Raw genomic sequence first — 19,499 nt, 5'->3', positions numbered from 1 at the left:
TTGCTTCAATGTGGACACAAATATGAAAATGTGCTTATCTTGTCTGACCCCCCATCTCTCTCTTGCTCTCTTTCTCTCTCTCGGTGTAACCACTCCACTGTAGTGCAGCGGGGGGCTTGGTAACCACAGGAGAGTATGTAATGACAGTAATTTTCTGTCTGATCCCCACCAGCAAACACACTCCTGCTGAGTTTGGGGAAAGAATAGAGCTCACACACAGATGCATGTACACACACACACACACACACACACACACACACACACACACACACACACACACACACACACACACACACACACACACACACACACACACACACACACAAAGAATATAGCCCACACACAAATGCACACACACAGGACTGGTTCCAGGCATACGCTACATAAGTGGGCAACCGCTTATGTCCGGGGTGAAGTGAAATTCCTTGTATAGGTTTATTCAAGAGGAGTTTTTGCCATCCCTTGTATAGATTTAGGTTAGAGATAGGGAAGAAGAGAGGGAAAAGGTGGGAAGAGGGAGAGCTACATGGGAATAATGGAGGTGAAAAGTAACAGGGGAAGGATAGAATAAGAGGACAGAAGGAGTAAGAGAGAGGAAGAGAGTGTAGAGAATGCACCTTCCATCACTCCAAACACAAAAAGAATGAGACACAGCGATTCAGCAGTAAAGTTATGATGATCATTTATTAATACAGTGATCACTGATGGTTACAATATCAACAACTGAACACACTGTATTAGCATGCAGGGGTGTCATGCACCCCAAAAATCTGAGTGGGCACAAATTACATAAGGATGGCTGGGGGGTGTTCTGGAGTGATGGGAAGATGGATAATTTTGCGTTTTTCAACCACCTGAAACAGCTTTTTCCTGCAATCTAGAGCCATAATCATTATGTCAAAAATATTTGTATTTTTCTGCATATCTAAGCATACCTCTTGAGCTGTCTGTATAATCCTGACTTGTGTCTTTTTTTTAAAAGTTACTACATTTTCTTCTCTGCATCTCTGCTAAAATCTGAGTAAAAGATTGAAAGGAATGTGAGTCTTATTCAGTACATTTAGTAATTGCTTGCTTTTCTACCAGAAAAATCTACCAGACTTTTCAGCAGGCATGCCAGCTAAGATAGTTAGACAAGCTAGCTACTCTAACTTGATTTATAGCCTGAACCGACTTCTTGGTAGCTAGTTATGAGGTTGGGAACTTATCTGGGCTAGGTAAAGCCAACAACAAACAACAACAAAATGTTTTACCAAAAAATGTATACATCTTTTTTAAACAGGATATGCATGATGCCTCTGTTGGCATGCTATAATAGCTGGTGCTGAGTTATTTAAAAAGGTTGGCTACAAAACAATGTTTTAGCTTTTCATTAACGCTGCGACTTTGGATTGCAATATTTATTGACTGGTCACTTTGACACGTTTGTTTTGTTAGTTTGGTACGATTTAGTGATCTACTTAATAACAGTAAACTGTCTTTCTACTCTGCTGGAGGTGGGGAAACTGGGGACCCACCGTGTTCATGGGATTTCACATAATCCATCCATTTTAGGGAAGGAAATGAATTTCAATACACTGGGAGTTCTTGGTAGCATTTTATTTAAAGGTTCAGCTACTGGTTGTTTACCTGGTATATGGAATGGTGCTCCAATTTACTATCAATGAAACAAATAAATGATCCATAGGTTATTATTGTGTAATTACCATTTTACCAGGCAATTTCTATGTACATACCAGTAATCCCTTCCATAAAAGGATTTCATGCAAAATAGTTGAGATTTTAATAACCCAGATTTGTAAATCTGAGTCATTAGTAAAAACAGCATACATGGGAGAGACCCAGAACCAGGGCTGAGATCCCTTGGATAGACGGGTTGGTTGTTTAGCAACAAAACCGAACCATGTACAACTAATGGGGCAAAACATACGGGGTTGGCTTGGATTGTTGATAACAGGAAAACTATATTTCGTCTCCAATGTTTACCGAAAACATAAATAAAGTTGCACAATGGGCACTCCAATACATTGTTACAGTTGTTGGTTAGCTAGCTAGCTCGCAAATGTTTGCCATAATAGCATAGATGTGACGTGGCATAAGTCAAAACACCTCAAAACAAGACAAGTACAAGAGCAAACGAGCCATTTACAATTCCCCACATGTCAGTTTTGCTAGCTATCTGGCCATCCAGAACCATAACAACACACAGCTTCTGCCCCTTTGAAGCACACGCATTGTTTTCATGACGTTGTCAGCGAACCCGTCTATAGCACAGAGGTCCCAGCTGCCCCCGTCAAGATTCTGAGACATGGACATACATACACAACACCATAAGAGGCCCCAGTCGGAGCGTTGAAATCATATCATTGACCTGAGCCTTACATCTATATGAGCATTGACTGTATCTCAAATGATACCCTATTCCCGGTTGTACACTCATGTCGGGATTCCACCTCAACTCTCTCTCACTCACTCACACACAAACGTGCACAAAGATGCACTATCGTAAGTGTGCACACAGAAAGGCAGACATACAAAAAATGAAATGTCAACAATACATAAATTAAGCAAAAAGTAAACATAGGCCTATATATCTCAACATGTGGCACAAAAACACATAACATCAATCAAATCAATAAATAATACTATTTATCAGTATCAGACAAAACTAAACACACAAATATTACAAGAACATACAAATAAATCCAAACAGCACAGTGTTCCAGACCAAAGTCTGCACACACACATCATGATGTGTTAATATAATCAATTATAAATAATCAAGGAGCGCGTGAGACAGAGGAGGCAAGTGGGAGGAGCTATAGAAATGGAATAAATGGAACGGTATCAAACACATGAAAACCCCGTTTGACTCCATTCCAGGCATTACAATGAGCCAGTCCTCCTATAGCTCCTCCCAGCAGCCAGAGTAAGCCACATTTACACATCCACAGACCAAATCAATTGCACAGTTCATTGTTATCTAATGTCATAGATATGAACACAATAGTCAGATATCACCCATGTAGCAGCGAAAAAGCAAAGATGCAAATGAAAGGCTAAAGTTAGCTCTAAATGCTCTCTCAACGTTATATCAACACATCTTCTCTAAATGTCTGAAGTTTAGGTATTTACGGTGATCAGGAACATCATGAAAATACAGTGTATGTCGGCTACTGTATATATTTTTTATGTGGGTTAATAATGTAATGTCTATTCAAATATGTGCATCGCTTTGGAGATGCTAGGGCCTATATGGAGCATGCCAGACCACAAGGGGGAACTATGAGAGGACAGGGAGACACAGGGGTTAAAGACTGATAAGGAGAAGGATGAAGTTGCCCCTTAGCACTAAGGCAGGGTCAGATATTCATTCATTATCCTAATGGTTAAAGTTAGCATCAAGGGTGGGGTGAGCTGATCCTAGACCTGTGCCTCAGGGAAACTTCTCCACAGTGTCAGAGACTGCTAAGCTCATATGGGGTAGGAGGACGTTGCCCCTAGATGCTGGTCCAAGGTCAATCTTGTGTTGGGGAGGGTAAGCTGATCCTAGATCAGTGCTTACTTGCAACTTTTACCAACAGAGTCATTCAGTGGAGGAGTTTAAGGTACTGAGAGAAGCTCATGGCACAGTAGCATTAAGGAATGGTGCTTATTTACAATAAGTTATAATAATGAGAGAGAGAGTGAGAGGGGGAAGAGAGGGAGAGGGGAGAGAGAGAGAGTTTTAGTGATGCAATGTGCTAGTGTTGTGGGGATCTTCTGTCCCAGTCTACCAAGATGTTGTTCGCCCTCTCCTCTTCATCTCCCTAAAAACAAACAACCACATAGGCTCTTAGATGTGTTTATAGTGTGTGTGTATAGCGTGTGCATGTGTGTGTGTGAGTGAGTGTGTGTGAGTGAGAGAATAGTCACTAACCTGCTCTCCCAGCTACACCATCTCATACTGATTAGCTGTAATGATCCTGGACAGACAACATGCCAGCAACATGCCGATCAACTGAGAAGGAGAGAGAGAGATAACTTTAGATCAGTGTTTTTCATCTCCAGTCATTGAATGCCCCCAGCAGTACACATTTGTATTGTCCGGGGCTACAATAAAATGTGTACTGTTGGGGTACTGGAGGATTGGAGTTGGGAAACACAGCTTTAGATTACAGTAGACCTTAAAAACAGCACTCATATCAACACACAAGTTCATTCTCTCTAGCTCACCTGTGAGAAGGCGATGCCAAAAGTCACTCCTGCAATGATGGCCATGTTGATCTCGAGGAAGGAGGTGACCAGTTCATAACAGCCCTGAAACACAGGGGACGGGTTAGTGTGTAACACAGTGGATGGGTTACAGACAGACACACACACACGCACATGCGCACACACACGCACACACGCAGACACACACCTGCTGGTAGACCTTGGTGTGGTTTAAGGTGGTGTTGCGGAGGTCCTGTGGGCTGCAGTCAGAGGAGTTGGAGCAGCAGCTCAGGGGAAAGCCGTTGGCAGGGTAATACACACTGCCAAACCAGCTGGTGTAGTTGTACACCCCACAGCAACGCAGCTGGAGAGAGACACACAGACAGAGATGTGATTGAATTGTGTATTGTTGCTAGAATAGTAGTTTTGTTGTTGTTGTGACTCACGCTGCTTTGGACGTTGTCCACAACCAGGCTCTTCTCATCCTTAACATCATAGTTCAACACCGCGTCAGTAAACGTCCTCAGGAAGGTTCCCTTTATCTGTGGACACACACGCACAAACACGCAGGCACACACTTGATGTGACGTATTTCTGTTGGCAGGTAAGCGGCTGAGATGGGGCCAGATGAATTGTGGGTAATGTATTCCAAATAGAGAAACTGACCTCATGACGAAAAACAAAGCCAGAGATCCCAGCCACCAACTCAGCTAGGAACACCAGGGACAAGAACATTGCATACTGTAGAGAGATAGAGAAAGAGAAAGATGGGTAGAGAGTGGGGAGAAAAAAATTCTATAAAAATAATCCACACACACAGGTTGGGTGTGGTGGGGACAGGCTACTGAGTGAAGCATTCTATGTGTTATGTACACTACCGCTCAAAAGTTTGGGGTCACTTAGAAATGTCCTTGTTTTTTAAAGAAAAGAAAACACTTTGTTCATTAAAATAACATCAAATTGATCAGAAACAGAGTAGACAGTGTAGACAGTGTTAATGTTGTAAATGACTAAATTACTATTGTAGCTGGAAACAGCAACCATCACTCCTGTGTTCCAATGGTACGTTGTGTTAGCTAATCCAAGTTTATCATTTTAAATTCTAATTGATCATTAGAAAACCCTTTTGCAATTATGTTAGCACAGCTGAAAACTGTTGTCCTGATTAAAAACGCAATAAAACTGGCCTTCTTTAGAGTATCTGGAGAATCAGCATTTGTGGGTTCGATTACAGGCTCAAAATGGCCAGAAACAAAGAACTTTCTTCTAAAACTATTCCATGCGAGTAATTGCCAAGAAACTGAAGATCTTGTACAACGCTGTGTACTACTCCCTTCACAGAACAGCGCAAACTGGCTCTAACCAGAATAGAAAGAGGAGTGGGAGGCCCCGGTGCACAACTGAGCAAGAGGACAAGTACATTAGTGTCTAGTTTGAGAAACAGACGCCTCACAAGTCCTCAACTGGCAGATTTCATTAAATAGTATGCGCAAAAACACCCGTCTCAACGTCAACAGTGAAGAGGCGACTCCAGGATGCTGGCCTTCTAGGCAGAGTTGCAAAGAAAAACCCATATCTCAGACTGGCCAATAAAAATAAAAGATTAAGATGGACAAAAGAACAGACACTGGACAGAGGAACTCTGTTTAGAAGGCCAGCATCCCGGATTCACCTCCTCACTGTTGACGTTGAGACTGGTGTTTTGCGGGTACTATTTAATGAAATCTGCCGTTTCCAGCTAAAATAGTAATTTACAACATTAACAATGTCTACACTGTATTTCTGATCAAATTGATGTTATTTTAATGAACAAAAAATGTGCTATTCTTTCAAAAACAAGTACATTTCTAAGTGACCCTTAACTTTTGAATTGTAGTGTAGATAATTATCATTGTGCTTCTCCAACTGCTCTGGGTTAATCAGCATCAAAACAATGCTTCACAACCCCAGCTGCAGATTCCCAGCTCCAGTGTGTGTGTGTGTGTGTGTGTGTCTGTCTGCATGCTCCTCTCCTCCCTCTCCCCTCACCAGTTTGAGCATCCATGGGCTCCCCCTGCAAGTGGCGAAGCATCCGAACAGGCCGAAGACGATGATGACAGTCCCAGTGCCGATGAGGACGTATGGAGCATTGGTGGTGTTCTCAGCTATCAGAGAGATATAAGGGCCCAGCATAAACTTCCCCCATACTCCCACTGCCAAGAGGATCGCTCCTGTGATCTGAAAAACAGAAAGAAAGAGAGAAATTGAGCGGGAAAGGAGATGAGTGAAAGGGGAGAGGACAGAGAGAGGGTAGGTAGTAAAGGGGAAATATATGAGCGAAGGGTGATGACGATGGGTGGAAAGAGGTGAGAGAGCAGATGGAGGAGACAGAGGAGGAGAGGAGAGAAGATGCCAGACAGACGTTGATATCCAGAGGTACACTATTCAGCCAGCAGAGTGCAGTGCTGCTACTGACGGTGCAACTGATCGTGCTGAGACCAAAGACTAGAGAACACCCCCCATGGCTCAACAATGCATAGCCACCCACCCTCTGCCTCGCTACAGTATGGGACAATTAAGTTCCCCTGGACACAGATCTAAGATCATTTTTTGAGTGTAATTGATAGCAGGTTTAAATGTAGTTATAAACTGGCTGGTTCAAGCCCTGAATGCTGATTGGCTGACAGCCGTGGTATATCAGACCATGTGTAAGACAAAACATGTATTTTTACTTCTCTAATTATGTTGGTAACCAGTTTATAGTATCAATAAGGCACCTCTGGGGTTTGTGGTATATGGCCAATATACCACGGCTAAGGGCGCGTTGCATCGTGCCTAAGAACAGCCCTTAGCTGTGGTATATTGGCCATATACCACAAGCCTTATTGCTTAATTATACCATGGCATTGTTGAATACTCCTTTCTGATTGGTTTGAAGGGTATTCTAAAGCGTGCATTATTTCCCTATAACACACAGTACTTTTACACGGTAGAATTCAATGGCTATGGTTATTTTTTACATGTTCTGTTTGAGCTGCTTTTGAAAGCAAAAGTCAAATTGAAAACAGTATTGGTATTGTTGAATTCGATTTAGCTAGGACTGATGGTTTGGTTAGCTAAACTAGCAAGTCTGTTTGGTTACCACGGCAACTACTGTAGCTATCTAGTAAACTTCATTCCTACTGGCAAATAAACACATTTCTAGTTGCAAATGTGTTAAATTATAGCCCTGGTATAAAAGGGATAATCGACTCGGGGCTCTATGCGTTCCCTGGAAAATAATACAACTCAGTGGAAGGTTCTGTTCCACTCCGCTAATGTGTTGTGGAACACACCTTCCGCACGTCGTTCATTATTTTCCACAGAACGCATAGCCCCTTGTTATTTATCCCTTACATATGTGATAACTAGATCAACCTTTCAGCTTGTCCTCTCTGACCAAGGAGCAAATAGCAGCTGTTTCTAGCTGTCATAACAGAGAGGGGAGTGCAGAGAAAGAGAGAGAGACAGAGAGAGAGAGGGAAGGAATGGGGGAGAGGTTTAAGGTTTTTCTGTGGAACACACACACACACACACACACACACACACACACACACACACAAAGAGGGAGCGAATCAAAAGGACCCTTTGATCCAGAGCGAGCCACTTCCTCCTGTGGCACTGCTCTTAGCATTTCAAATGAAGGCCACTCATAAAGGAGTGTGTTGTGTGGGCCAGCTAAATGTCCGTGTCCCAGCTGGGGGGCCGCTGCTTTTTGGGACGGGGTACAGAAGGGGTGCCGATCTGTTAACGCCACCCTACTAGCAAAGCCTGTTGCCAACTCATCATCAGCCCCCTACCCCCCACCATGAGGTCCCTCTCTCCTGCCAGCTGTCATACTGCCACATAGCAGGCCTGCACACACACATCCACATGAGCAGAACCACACAGGCACACAAACAATGTGACATATAGTTTTACTGGCAGGTGTACAGGCCCAATTGTGGTCTAAATGTATTATCATTACCTGAATGAGGTGCAGTGCTGGACTGTAGCAAACGTCTGCACATCATAGGACTAGTTATCAAGGCCATGATTAGTTGCATCAGGTGTGTTAGTGCTGGGCTGGGACAAACATGTGCACCCGTTTGGGATGGAAGAACACTAGGGGAGGTGTCAAGGACAGGGACCGTTCGGCTGGCAGGGCCAGAGTTAAACTGTATCCATGGTAACTGAGGTGCTGCAGTATCCAAGCAGAACTCAGCCTAAACATACAAAAAAGCTCCCTCTCCTCCTCTCTTTGTCATTCTAACCTTGTATGAACAGTAGGTGGCAAACCCCCTCCCTCTCCATAAGTCTAAATGTACTAACTGCCCTCGAAACCTGGACTGTTCTTCACAAAGTAAAGAGTGAGGCACTACAAAATCCACAAAATGATAAAACTTTACTTTTTATCAAAGCACCACCACAGACCTAAATCAATAAAATGTCCCTATTATCTCTGAATATGTTTATTTCTCAACCATTCATAAGTAATGACACCAACACAGACCAAAGGGCTCGGTTTAGTAATGAGTGGAAACACAAACACTGCATTAATGATTCAAGCTCAGATCCCTCTCTGTACTGTATAGCTGGTACTACATAATGTACACAGTATAATGGAAATGCTCCTACATTTATCACTGTTGGACGTCTTGCGGTTTCAATGTGCGTAGGGAACTTAGCACAGAATCAATTAGGCTCCACCTCGTGGCCTGTGTGTGGGCTTGTACCTAATGACCATTCAGGATAGACTGAACTATCTGGCATCATTATAACAATACTGCATTGATAATGGTTTATTCTACTGTTCTATTATCGCTGATATTCATCTTATATCTTATTTAACAAGAATCGCTTGCTTGTTTCTATAAACAAAAAACAAAAAGTAGTTATCAGGTAGGCTAACTATCATGTAAGGGATTCAAGAAAATGTGTATTTTTTTCAGAATCTTTTGGGACTTAAGAAATGATAATATCTTAATCGTAAGTTATAAGTGGGGGCACCCACATAGGATAAGTGCGCAAACCAATTTCCCACACTAATAGTCACATGTTTATGCCAGCTGTTCTGCGGTGAGGTGAAAACAGGGGGTCATATGTATGCCTTTGTCCAATGGCCTGAGAGGTGAGTTATGCATGTTAAGGAGTGTGTTGTTGCCATTTTGTTGTTTTTTTATGTCGTTGAACCAGCATACTTGTTCCTCTACTGATTGATCAATGTCTATCAATCTATCTATCTTGTCTTTGAATCATAAAAATCCTTCCATCTATTTTTTATTTAACCTTTATTTAACTAGGCAAGTCAGTTAAGAACAAATTCTTATTTACAATCACGGCCTACACCGGCCAAACCTGGACAACGCTGGGCCAATTGTGCGCCGCCCTATAGGACTCCCAATCACAGCTGGTTGTGATACAGCCTGGATTCAAACCAGGGTGTCTGTAGTGACGCCTCTAGAACTGAGAAGCAGTGCCTTAGACCGCTGCACCACTCGGGAGCCCCTATTGCATTGATAGTCAGGCCAGATGATAGACTAGACAGTGTGTTTGTCTGCATGCAATATAGCTGATGTCATATGCTGAAAACAGAACCCAGGCTAGGGCTGCAGGAAGTGATGATGTTGTTGTTGTGATGCAATCGACCATTGTAGAGGTTGCCCTTAGTCCTAGATCTAGGATCAAATGACTCTAACAATCTGAACCATTAGGGCTATGAAGAAAACATTGGACCCTGTACCACAGGTAACGAGCCAAGATCTAACTAATAACTTCCAATGCAATCTGGGAGATTACTCAGAAACCAGCAGCCATGGCAACACGAATGACCCCTTTCCCCCCAGTCCCCAAAAGAGAAAATATGGCCCACTTGGTTAAAACTGGTTGAATCGACGTTGTTTCCATGGCATTTCAAAAACAACTAAAAATCAATGTGATGACCTTGAATCAACGTGGAAAACTGATTGGATTTGCAAAAACTCATCAACCTAAGGGAATTTCGTCTATTTTTCACCCAACTTTTAGTGTAATTCCAATGACATGGTGACATTTTTTGTTGATTTCACGCATAATTCCCGTTAGTTGAACACTTAACCTAATGTAAATCAAAACTAGACATTGAAATCAGAGGAGGTTGGTGGGAGGAGCTATAGGAGGACAGGCTCATTGTAATGGCTGGAATGGAACAAATGGAACGGTATCAAACCACCTGTTTGACTACGTTCCATTTATTCCATTCCAGCCATTACAGTGAGCCTGTCCTCATACAGCTCCTCCCACCAGTCTGCTCGGGGAGCGGGGGAGGGCTATTTTTAACATTAAAACATGCCAGTGTCTCACATACCCCAAGTCTGCCACCTGCACTACTGGAGACCACACCGTGTGAACTAAAGTCTGAAGCACTCGCCGGAAGACATTAGCTGTCATGACAAGCTGACGACAGTGAAACTCAGGAACCAAACTATCTGAAGAATTCCAAACCACCACCAACACCCACCCCTCTGACCTCAGCCCATTCCAAGGTGTAGACACCCACCCCTCTGACCTCAGCCCATTCCAAGGTGTAGACACCCACCCCTCTGACCTCAGCCCATTCCAAGGTGTAGACACCCACCCCTCTGACCTCAGCCCATTCCAAGGTGTAGACACCCACCCCTCTGACCTCAGCCCATTCCAAGGTGTAGACACCCACCCCTCTGACCTCAGCCCATTCCAAGATGTAGACACCCACCCCTCTGACCTCAGCCCATTCCAAGGTGTAGACACCCACCCCTCTGACCTCAGCCCATTCCAAGGTGTAGACACCCACCCCTCTGACCTCAGCCCATTCCAAGGTGTAGACACCCACCCCTCTGACCCCAGCCCATTCCAAGGTGTAGACACCCACCCCTCTGACCTCAGCCCATTCCAAGGTGTAGACACCCACCCCTCTGACCTCAGCACATTCCAAGGTGTAGACCCTCACCCCTCTGACCTCAGCCCATTCCAAGGTGTAGACACCCACCCCTCTGACCTCAGCCCATTCCAAGGTGTAGACACCCACCCCTCTGACCTCAGCCCATTCCAAGGTGTAGACACCCACCCCTCTGACCTCAGCCCATTCCAAGGTGTAGACCCCCACCCCTCTGACCTCAGCCCATTCCAAGGTGTAGACACCCACCCCTCTGACCTCAGCCCATTCCAAGATGTAGACACCCACCCCTCTGACCTCAGCCCATTCCAAGGTGTAGACACCCACCCCTCTGACCTCAGCCCATTCCAAGGTGTAGACACCCACCCCTCTGACCTCAGCCCATTCCAAGGTGTAGACACCCACCCCTCTGACCTCAGCCCATTCCAAGGTGTAGACACCCACCCCTCTGACCTCAGCCCATTCCAAGGTGTAGACACCCACCCCTCTGACCTCAGCACATTCCAAGGTGTAGACCCTCACCCCTCTGACCTCAGCCCATTCCAAGGTGTAGACACCCACCCCTCTGACCTCAGCCCATTCCAAGGTGTAGACACCCACCCCTCTGACCTCAGCCCATTCCAAGGTGTAGACACCCACCCCTCTGACCTCAGCACATTCCAAGGTGTAGACACCCACCCCTCTGACCTCAGCCCATTCCAAGGTGTAGACACCCACCCCTCTGACCTCAGCACATTCCAAGGTGTAGAAGGAGCATCACTCTATCCTTGCCTAACAAATATATCTCTCAGGATAATAGCTGCAAATACACACTGAGTTTGTTTACTTTTGGTTTGACTGTAGAGGGATTGCTTATGTTACCCAGTTACCCATCCAACTTGATGCCCATCTGTAGGCTACTGTTTCTCATGTAGCCTAATAGACACAGGAGTTGGCTCAAGAAATACATGCTATGGTATGACAATGATAGTCTCAGGAAACATATGACAAAAGTATAAGAGTGAGTCAGTCAGACCATAGAATTAGGAATTAGAATACTTGAAAGGACAGCCCTTCTTACAGTATAAAAAGGTCAGCCATTTTGGTAAGGGAGTTGGTCAACCCATAGAATTAGGAATTAGAGTACTAGAATGGACATGAACCTTCTTAAAATGGGATAAAGGTCAGCCATTTTGGTAAGGGAGTTGGTCAACCCATAGAATTAGGAATTAGAGTACTAGAATGGACACGAACCTTCTTAAAATGGGATAAAGGTCAGACATTTTCATCAGGGAGTTGGTCAACCATGGTTTGCCAGTGGTGTGATAAGAACGATATTATGTAAAATAATGAATTTCAATAATATATCTGCACTGTATGTTAGAGAGCTATCCAGACAGTTTAGTGGAATGATTCCATTCGTTTTTTCAAATGAACTGCCAACATGCCATAAAAACAATGCTGTCAATCCACAGCCATACACTGACTAAAATCCACTGATGATAGGACTTAGACAAGTTGGAGATGCAACAAGTACTGATATTGTATCATATAATAACACTCCCAGCTTTGGAAGATGTAAACATTTATGGTCTGTTTAGTTTACATATATTTTAAAGACTATTTATACATATTTTCTGTTTTATAAAACCAGTATAAACTGTATTTATTATTATATGACAATATTTTGCAGTGACAGTATATCTATTACACCATTTTTTAATATCACATGAATTACTTTAATTTTCCAGCATAAGTAAAAGCAGGGAATGCATTACCTCAACTCTGGACCTCAATGCCAGTTCCGCTGCACTTGTTTTATTATTCCCCTCTAATCAGGGAGTGATTTAGACCTGGGACACTAGGTGGGTGCAATGAATGATCAGGTAGAACAGAAAACCAGCAGGCTCTGGACCTCATAGGGTAAGAGTTGAATATCCCTGACCTATACGGCCATTCTTCCAATTAGACTGGTTTGGAATTATCCCTGACCAAAATGGCTGCCATTATCACATCATTCTGGATATTTGAAGGTTTATGACATAGAGGTCCTATTAAATTAATAAACGGGCTATGGTCAAAACAAACAACTTAACAGGATGCAGACAAATCATTTCAAGTGGGCTGTAGGCCATGTTTACAAAGTCAGGTGCACGTCCATGGCGGGGCTATATAGTGCCACATATCCAGTATGGTTAGTCTAAATCAATGACAAAACATTGTATGCTGGTATAATGACCAATGACTAGAGCCTATGCATACTGTAGCCTTGGCATTGACGGTATGACTTCCATGTTGCTACGCACCAAATTATGGACCAGACAGAAACCGTTACATGAGTGGCTGCTGATTTGCCTGCATCAACAGCCTCGACTGATAACCTCTGCCTATCTCTGTCACTACAGAGAAGCTGCTACGCTCTATATTCTACGCATATGCCATGCATATGTATTGCGGTCTTACTGACAACTTCGAAATAGAGAGCAACATTTCGCGAGGTGGAGTCGGTGACAATGTGCGCAATAAGCCTACAGCTGGGCTGGACAGCTGAGGATGTCGCATTTCTCCAAGCGTGTGGTAGTAAACATCACCCGATAACAAGTCATCATCATAAAAGGCACAGCCGAAACACATGTATTGCATTACATGCACGGTAGCAAGAAGTCCTATAAAGACAAAAGTCCACCCTCAAATTAACTGAATTAATCCATATAGAAAAATAAAGGTAGGCTACCCCTTTCGTCATAGAGGGCACGTTGGCATGCACTTATTTTCTATACGGGTACACCTCACATGTCTGCATCTACAACGACAACTATCTCCCCAAGGCTTACATTGGGGCATGGATAAACCGAGGGTAACGTTAACTTACCCAAAATACGAAGGAGTAAACGATGAGGAGGGTTTTGAGAAAGGTTATCACTGGTTTGGTCTCCATTATGCCCAATGCCATACCACGGTAAACTGAAAAGGAGGTTTCTGCAAACGTTGCGCTACCATGACTCTCCGCTGGAGGACATTCACAGCGCAGCCGCCAAATTGCCCCATTAACCACTGATACAGGGTCAGATATTCTTTCTCCGTAATAGTAGGTAAGATTCGCTTTGACAAGGGTTATCTGTTCCTAGATCTGATCTGTGGTTAGGAGCAAATACCCCGAGAAACAACACAGCTCCATTACACCCTCTGGCGTGCGTTTCCAAGGGCAGTATTAGCAGCCAGGGGTTCGTTCATTACGATAGAACGGTGTTCAACGTTTAATTAACAAATTGCATACAAGCAGTTTTACTATGACTTATGCAGTGCATGGTCAGACTAATCAAGTGTCAGGCCCTGGGAAATAACATTTTAAAGGACCCCCTATCGGCGTCAGAAATAATATTTTAAAGGACCACCTATTGGCGTCAGAAATAACATTTTAAAGAAAATGTTCTGCAATTCTAAGCATTTTGCCTTAGGGCTGAGATACCATTTAGCATTTTGCCTTAGGGCAGAGATACCATTTAGCATTTTTCAGGCTTAAATTACCATGCTTTTAAATTCAAAACAACATTTTCGGGGAATAAAATAAGAATTTAGTTATACGGATATCCCTGTGGATACCAATATCCCTTGTGCAGCTAAAGGGTTAAGAACATACATTGTGGATGAATAATTACATTTTATTGCACCCTGTAAATATTTTCCATGTATCCCTTGTCAAAAATTCCTTTCATCTGTTGTTGCTACGTAGCAATATTCATAAACATTCAGTTGTAAAAAATGGCTGCGGACCCCCTGCAGTACATCGGACCCTTCTTTGGGAAGCCCTGGCGTAGCCTACTCTGTCTAGTTGTAGATGAAGTAGTAGGGTACTGTGTCTCTCCTACATATCTGGGAGTCATATGCCACCCTGTGGTCGATGCAGTACACAAGCACGAGGACACGACTACGCATCAATGCCTGGAATGCTACGGATCACCAGAAATCGTTAGTCATTCGTCTGGCTGTGTGTGCTTGAACGTGAATCCAACATTTTGACACATCGTCAACTTTTGTGATATCAGACATTTTGATATTAAAAAGTCAATGTATAGATTATTCCTCTCATGCAACACGGAAGACATTTAGTCGGATAGTGATATAATGTAGTAAAACTAAATTAATCGCTTTTCACCACTTTGTCCTAAGCGTCATTAAATCCTAGTCGATATGATGCGTTACCGGGAGCCAAAGTGGTAGCTAACCTGTCAGCTGAAAATGTTGGCACTGGAATCACTACCACTAAACCGATGTGTATGACTCATTCATACCTGGCATTGGAGACACGGTGATTAAGAGGACGGGGCGCGGTTCAGCCATTGCACTCCGGCTGTGATGATCCATGCACTGTTGAAATATCGATTGCAACATTTCTGGTAGCTCTGCCCTGATCTTGCTGTCTAAAAGTACTTGTATGTAATTAGTCTGTTGCTGGTGGTCCAAGTAGTGATTTTGTGATCTGTTGAGTTTCGTGTTGAGAAATAGATTTGTTAGCATTTACCTTTAGGTTAGTTTAGCTTTGCTTCTTCATCGGATGAATGGTTTTAGAATTTAGCATCTACTGTATTTCAAAGCGAACTAGGCCCACTAACTTTTATTTTATATATTTCGAAAACCCCGATTGTTGGCGAATATGTGCTGATAATTTATTGGCCTAATAGGCCTACATTTGAATGGATTGTTTTGCGTCCTCAGACATAATCGGTTTTATTTGCTAGATAATAAAGTATTTAACAGTTTGTAATTCAAGACCACGATAAATAATAGATCACTGCTCATTGTAACATAAATACATTACACATTTGTGTGCTGCTATACGGTTAGTTCAATAAAAACATTATTGAATGACTTTCAGGGAATCACATTAACTTGAAAAGTGTGCCTAAAGTTGAATTGTCCAGCATCTGACAATTTTATCACATCAAAATATACTGCTCAAAAAAATAAAGGGAACACTTAAACAACACAATGTAACTCCAAGTCAATCACACTTCTGTGAAATCAAACTGTCCACTTAGGAAGCAACACTGATTGACAATACATTTCACATGCTGTTGTGCAAATGGAATAGACAACAGGTGGAAATTATAGGCAATAAGCAAGACACCCCCAATAAAGGAGTGGTTCTGCAGGGGGTGACCACAGACCACTTCTCAGTTCCTATGCTTCCTGGCTGAAGTTTTGGTCACTTTTGAATGCTGGCGGTGCTTTCACTCTAGTGGTAGCATGAGACGGAGTCTACAACCCACACAAGTGGCTCAGGTAGTGCAGCTCATCCAGGATGGCACATCAATGCGAGCTGTGGCAAAAAGGTTTGCTGTGTCTGTCAGCGTAGTGTCCAGAGCATGGAGGCGCTACCAGGGGACAGGCCAGTACATCAGGAGACGTGGAGGAGGCCGTAGGAGGGCAACAACCCAGCAGCAGGACCGCTACCTCCGCCTTTGTGCAAGGAGGAGCAGGAGGAGCACTGCCAGAGCCCTGCAAAATGACCTCCAGCAGGCCACAAATGTGCATGTGTCTGCTCAAACGGTCAGAAACAGACTCCACGAGGGTGGTATGAGGGTCCGACGTCCACAGGTGGGGGTTGTGCTTACAGCCCAACACCGTGCAGGACGTTTGGCATTTGCCAGAGAACACCAAGATTGGCAAATTCGCCACTGGCGCCCTGTGCTCTTCACAGATGAAAGCAGGTTCAAACTGAGCACGTGACAGACGTGACAGAGTCTGGAGACGCCGTGGAGAACGTTCTGCTGCCTGCAACATCCTCCAGCATGACCGGTTTGGCGGTGGGTCAGTCATGGTGTGGGGTGGCATTTCTTTGGGGGGCCGCACAGGCCTCCATGTGCTCGCCAGAGGTAGCCTGACTGTCATTAGGTACCGAGATGAGATCCTCAGACCCCTTGTGAGACCATATGCTGGTGCGGTTGGCCCTGGGTTCCTCCTAATGCAAGACAAGGCTAGACCTCATGTGGCTGGAGTGTGTCAGCAGTTCCTGCAAGAGGAAGGCATTGATGCTATGGACTGGCCCGCCCGTTCTCCAGACCTGAATCCAATTGAGCACATCTGGGACATCATGTCTCACTCCATCCACCAACGCCACGTTGCACCACAGACTGTCCAGGAGTTGGCAGATGCTTTAGTCCAGGTCTGGGAGGAGATCCCTCAGGAAACCATCCGCCACCTCATCAGGAGCATACCCAGGCGTTGTAGGGAGGTCATACAGGCACGTGGAGGCCACACACACTACTGAGCCTCATTTTGACTTGTTTAAGGACATTACATCAAAGTTGAATCAGCCTGTAGTGTGGTTTTCCACTTTAATTTTGAGTGTGACTCCAAATCCAGACCTCCATGGGTTGATAAATTGGATTTCCATTGATTATTTTTGTGTGATTTTGTTGTCAGCACATTCAACTATGTAAAGAAAAAAGTATTTAATAAGATGATTTCTTTCATTCAGATCTAGGATGTGTTGTTTAAGTGTTCCCTTTATTTTTTTGAGCAGTGTATATTGGTCTGGTACACAGTTTAGCAGATGTTATAGCTTGTGTTACTAACAGTGCAGCAAAAATGTCAAACAAGTACACAAATAATAATAAAAAACTAAGAACAAGAAATCACTAATGTCAGAATCCAATGAACAACCCAATAACACTATCATCTATGCCTACATACACAAACAATATATACTTTTTCGTGTATTTTTATGTACAGCAGTATATATATATACAGCGAGCTATGTTGAGCATCCAGTGCATAAATAAACAGTGTAACAAAATGCAATGTACAGTAGTAGATATAGTAGAATGAGCTCTGTGAATAATGCAGTATGAATACACTGTGTGAAAACAGTATAAAATAAATGATCCAGTGTTTGTTATTTTTCCTTTATTTAACTAGGCATGTCAGTTAAGAATAAATTCTTATTTTCCTAGGCCTAGGAACAGTGGGTTGTTCAGGAGCAGAACGACAGATTTGTACCTTGTAAGCTCAGGGATTCGAACTTGCAACCTTTCGGTTACTAGCCCAACGCTCTAACTACTAGGCGTGCTGCCCTGCCTATATAAGGTCCCACAGTCGACAGTGCATGTCAGAGCAAAAACCAACCCATGAGGTCAAAGGAATTGTCCGTAGAGCACCGAGACAGGAATGTGTTGAGACACTGATCTGGGGAAGGGTACCAAAAAATGTCTGCAGCATTTAAGGTCCCCAAGAACACAGTGGCCTCCATCATTCTTAAATGGAAGAAGTTTGGAACCACCAAGACTTTTCCACCAAGACCTTTCCGCCCGGCCAAACTGAGCAATCGGGGGAGAAGGGCCTTGGTCCGGGAGGTGACCAAGAACCCAATAGTCACTCTGACAGAGCTCCAGAGTTCCTCTATGGAGATGGGAGAACCTTCCAGAAGGACAACCATGTAAATATTATATTCATTTTTTTCAAATGTTTATACATTTGCAAAAATGTTGAATAACCTGCTTTTGCTTTGGCATTATGGGGTATTGTGCGTAGATTGAGTAGGGGAAAAACAATTTAATCAATTTGAAAATAAGGCTGTAACGTAACAAAATGTGGAAAAAGTAAAGGGGTCTGAATACTTTCCGAATGGACTGTACATGGGACGTGTGCGAGTGTATATGTGAGTACAGGAGTCTCTTTGTGTATAAGGTGTGTGTGTGTGTGTATTGCAGACTGGTCACATAGACTAGACGTAACATACTAAACATATATCCGGGACAGTCAAATGAGTATGATACAGTATGGTACGTTTGGTATGGTTACATAAGATAGAAGGTTACTTAAGGCAAAAACAAAAGGAGGGCGGTTGATCAGGATGGATAGATGGGCAGGTGTATAATTTGAGTGTTTAGCAACCGAAAGGTTCAAATCTCATCATGGACAATTTCAGCTAATTAGCACCTTTGCTGCTACTCGCTACTTTTTAGCTACTATGCTTGGTTAAGAGCTTGTAAGTAAGCATTTCACAGCATACCTGTTGTATTCGGCGCATGTGACAAATACAATTTAATATGCAACTACTTAGCATGTTAGCTAACCCTTCCCCTAACCTTAACCCTTTTAGCTAACCCTTCCCCTAACCCTTTTGTTTAACCCTTCGCCTAACCATAACCTTAACCCTTTAACCTAACCTTAATACCCTAGAGCTAGTTAAAGTTAATGTTAGCCACCACAAATTGGAATTCGTAGCATATCATACAAATTGTAATTCGAAAAATATCATACAAAATAGATGATGGATTAATACATACCATACAAAATGTATCAGATTTACGTGCAGAATAATATTAAATGCTCTGAGACCACATTGGTGTTTTGTGTGAGTGACTTCCTTTGTCTCTTACTACAGCTGATGGCCTGAAGCTAGAAGCAGATT

General features: G+C 43.3%; 1 protein-coding gene across 1 annotated transcript; it reads right to left on the bottom strand.

The window, feature by feature from the left end:
* Nucleotides 1–665: 665 nt before the first annotated feature.
* On the bottom strand, nt 666–14,090 carry LOC115156331 (tetraspanin-7). Its single transcript, XM_029703817.1, has 8 exons — nt 13,956–14,090; nt 6,223–6,411; nt 4,861–4,935; nt 4,641–4,736; nt 4,403–4,558; nt 4,216–4,299; nt 3,920–4,000; nt 666–3,809 (listed from the first exon to the last, which is right to left on the bottom strand). The coding sequence occupies exons 1-7, from the start codon at nt 14,034–14,036 to the stop codon at nt 3,932–3,934; spliced, it is 750 nt and encodes a 249-aa protein (XP_029559677.1). The 5' UTR covers nt 14,037–14,090; the 3' UTR covers nt 666–3,809; nt 3,920–3,931.
* Nucleotides 14,091–19,499: the final 5,409 nt, after the last annotated feature.

This window comes from Salmo trutta, chromosome 20, assembly GCF_901001165.1.
Source record: "Salmo trutta chromosome 20, fSalTru1.1, whole genome shotgun sequence".
NCBI lineage: Eukaryota > Metazoa > Chordata > Actinopteri > Salmoniformes > Salmonidae > Salmo > Salmo trutta.
The sequence above is the reverse complement of the archived record's forward strand: the minus strand, read 5'-3'. Positions and strand labels throughout refer to the sequence as shown.

Excerpts from the sequence above, each read along its gene's own strand:
- LOC115156331 (XM_029703817.1), bottom strand. The coding sequence starts at position 14,036 with ATGGCATTGGGCATAATGGAGACCAAACCAGTGATAACCTTTCTCAAA. Across the intron at positions 4,559-4,640 it reads TGGACAACGTCCAAAGCAGC|CTGCGTTGCTGTGGGGTGTA; the intron begins GTGAGTCACAAC and ends GTCTCTCTCCAG. Across the intron at positions 4,001-4,215 it reads TTGGCATCGCCTTCTCACAG|TTGATCGGCATGTTGCTGGC; the intron begins GTGAGCTAGAGA and ends TCTCCTTCTCAG.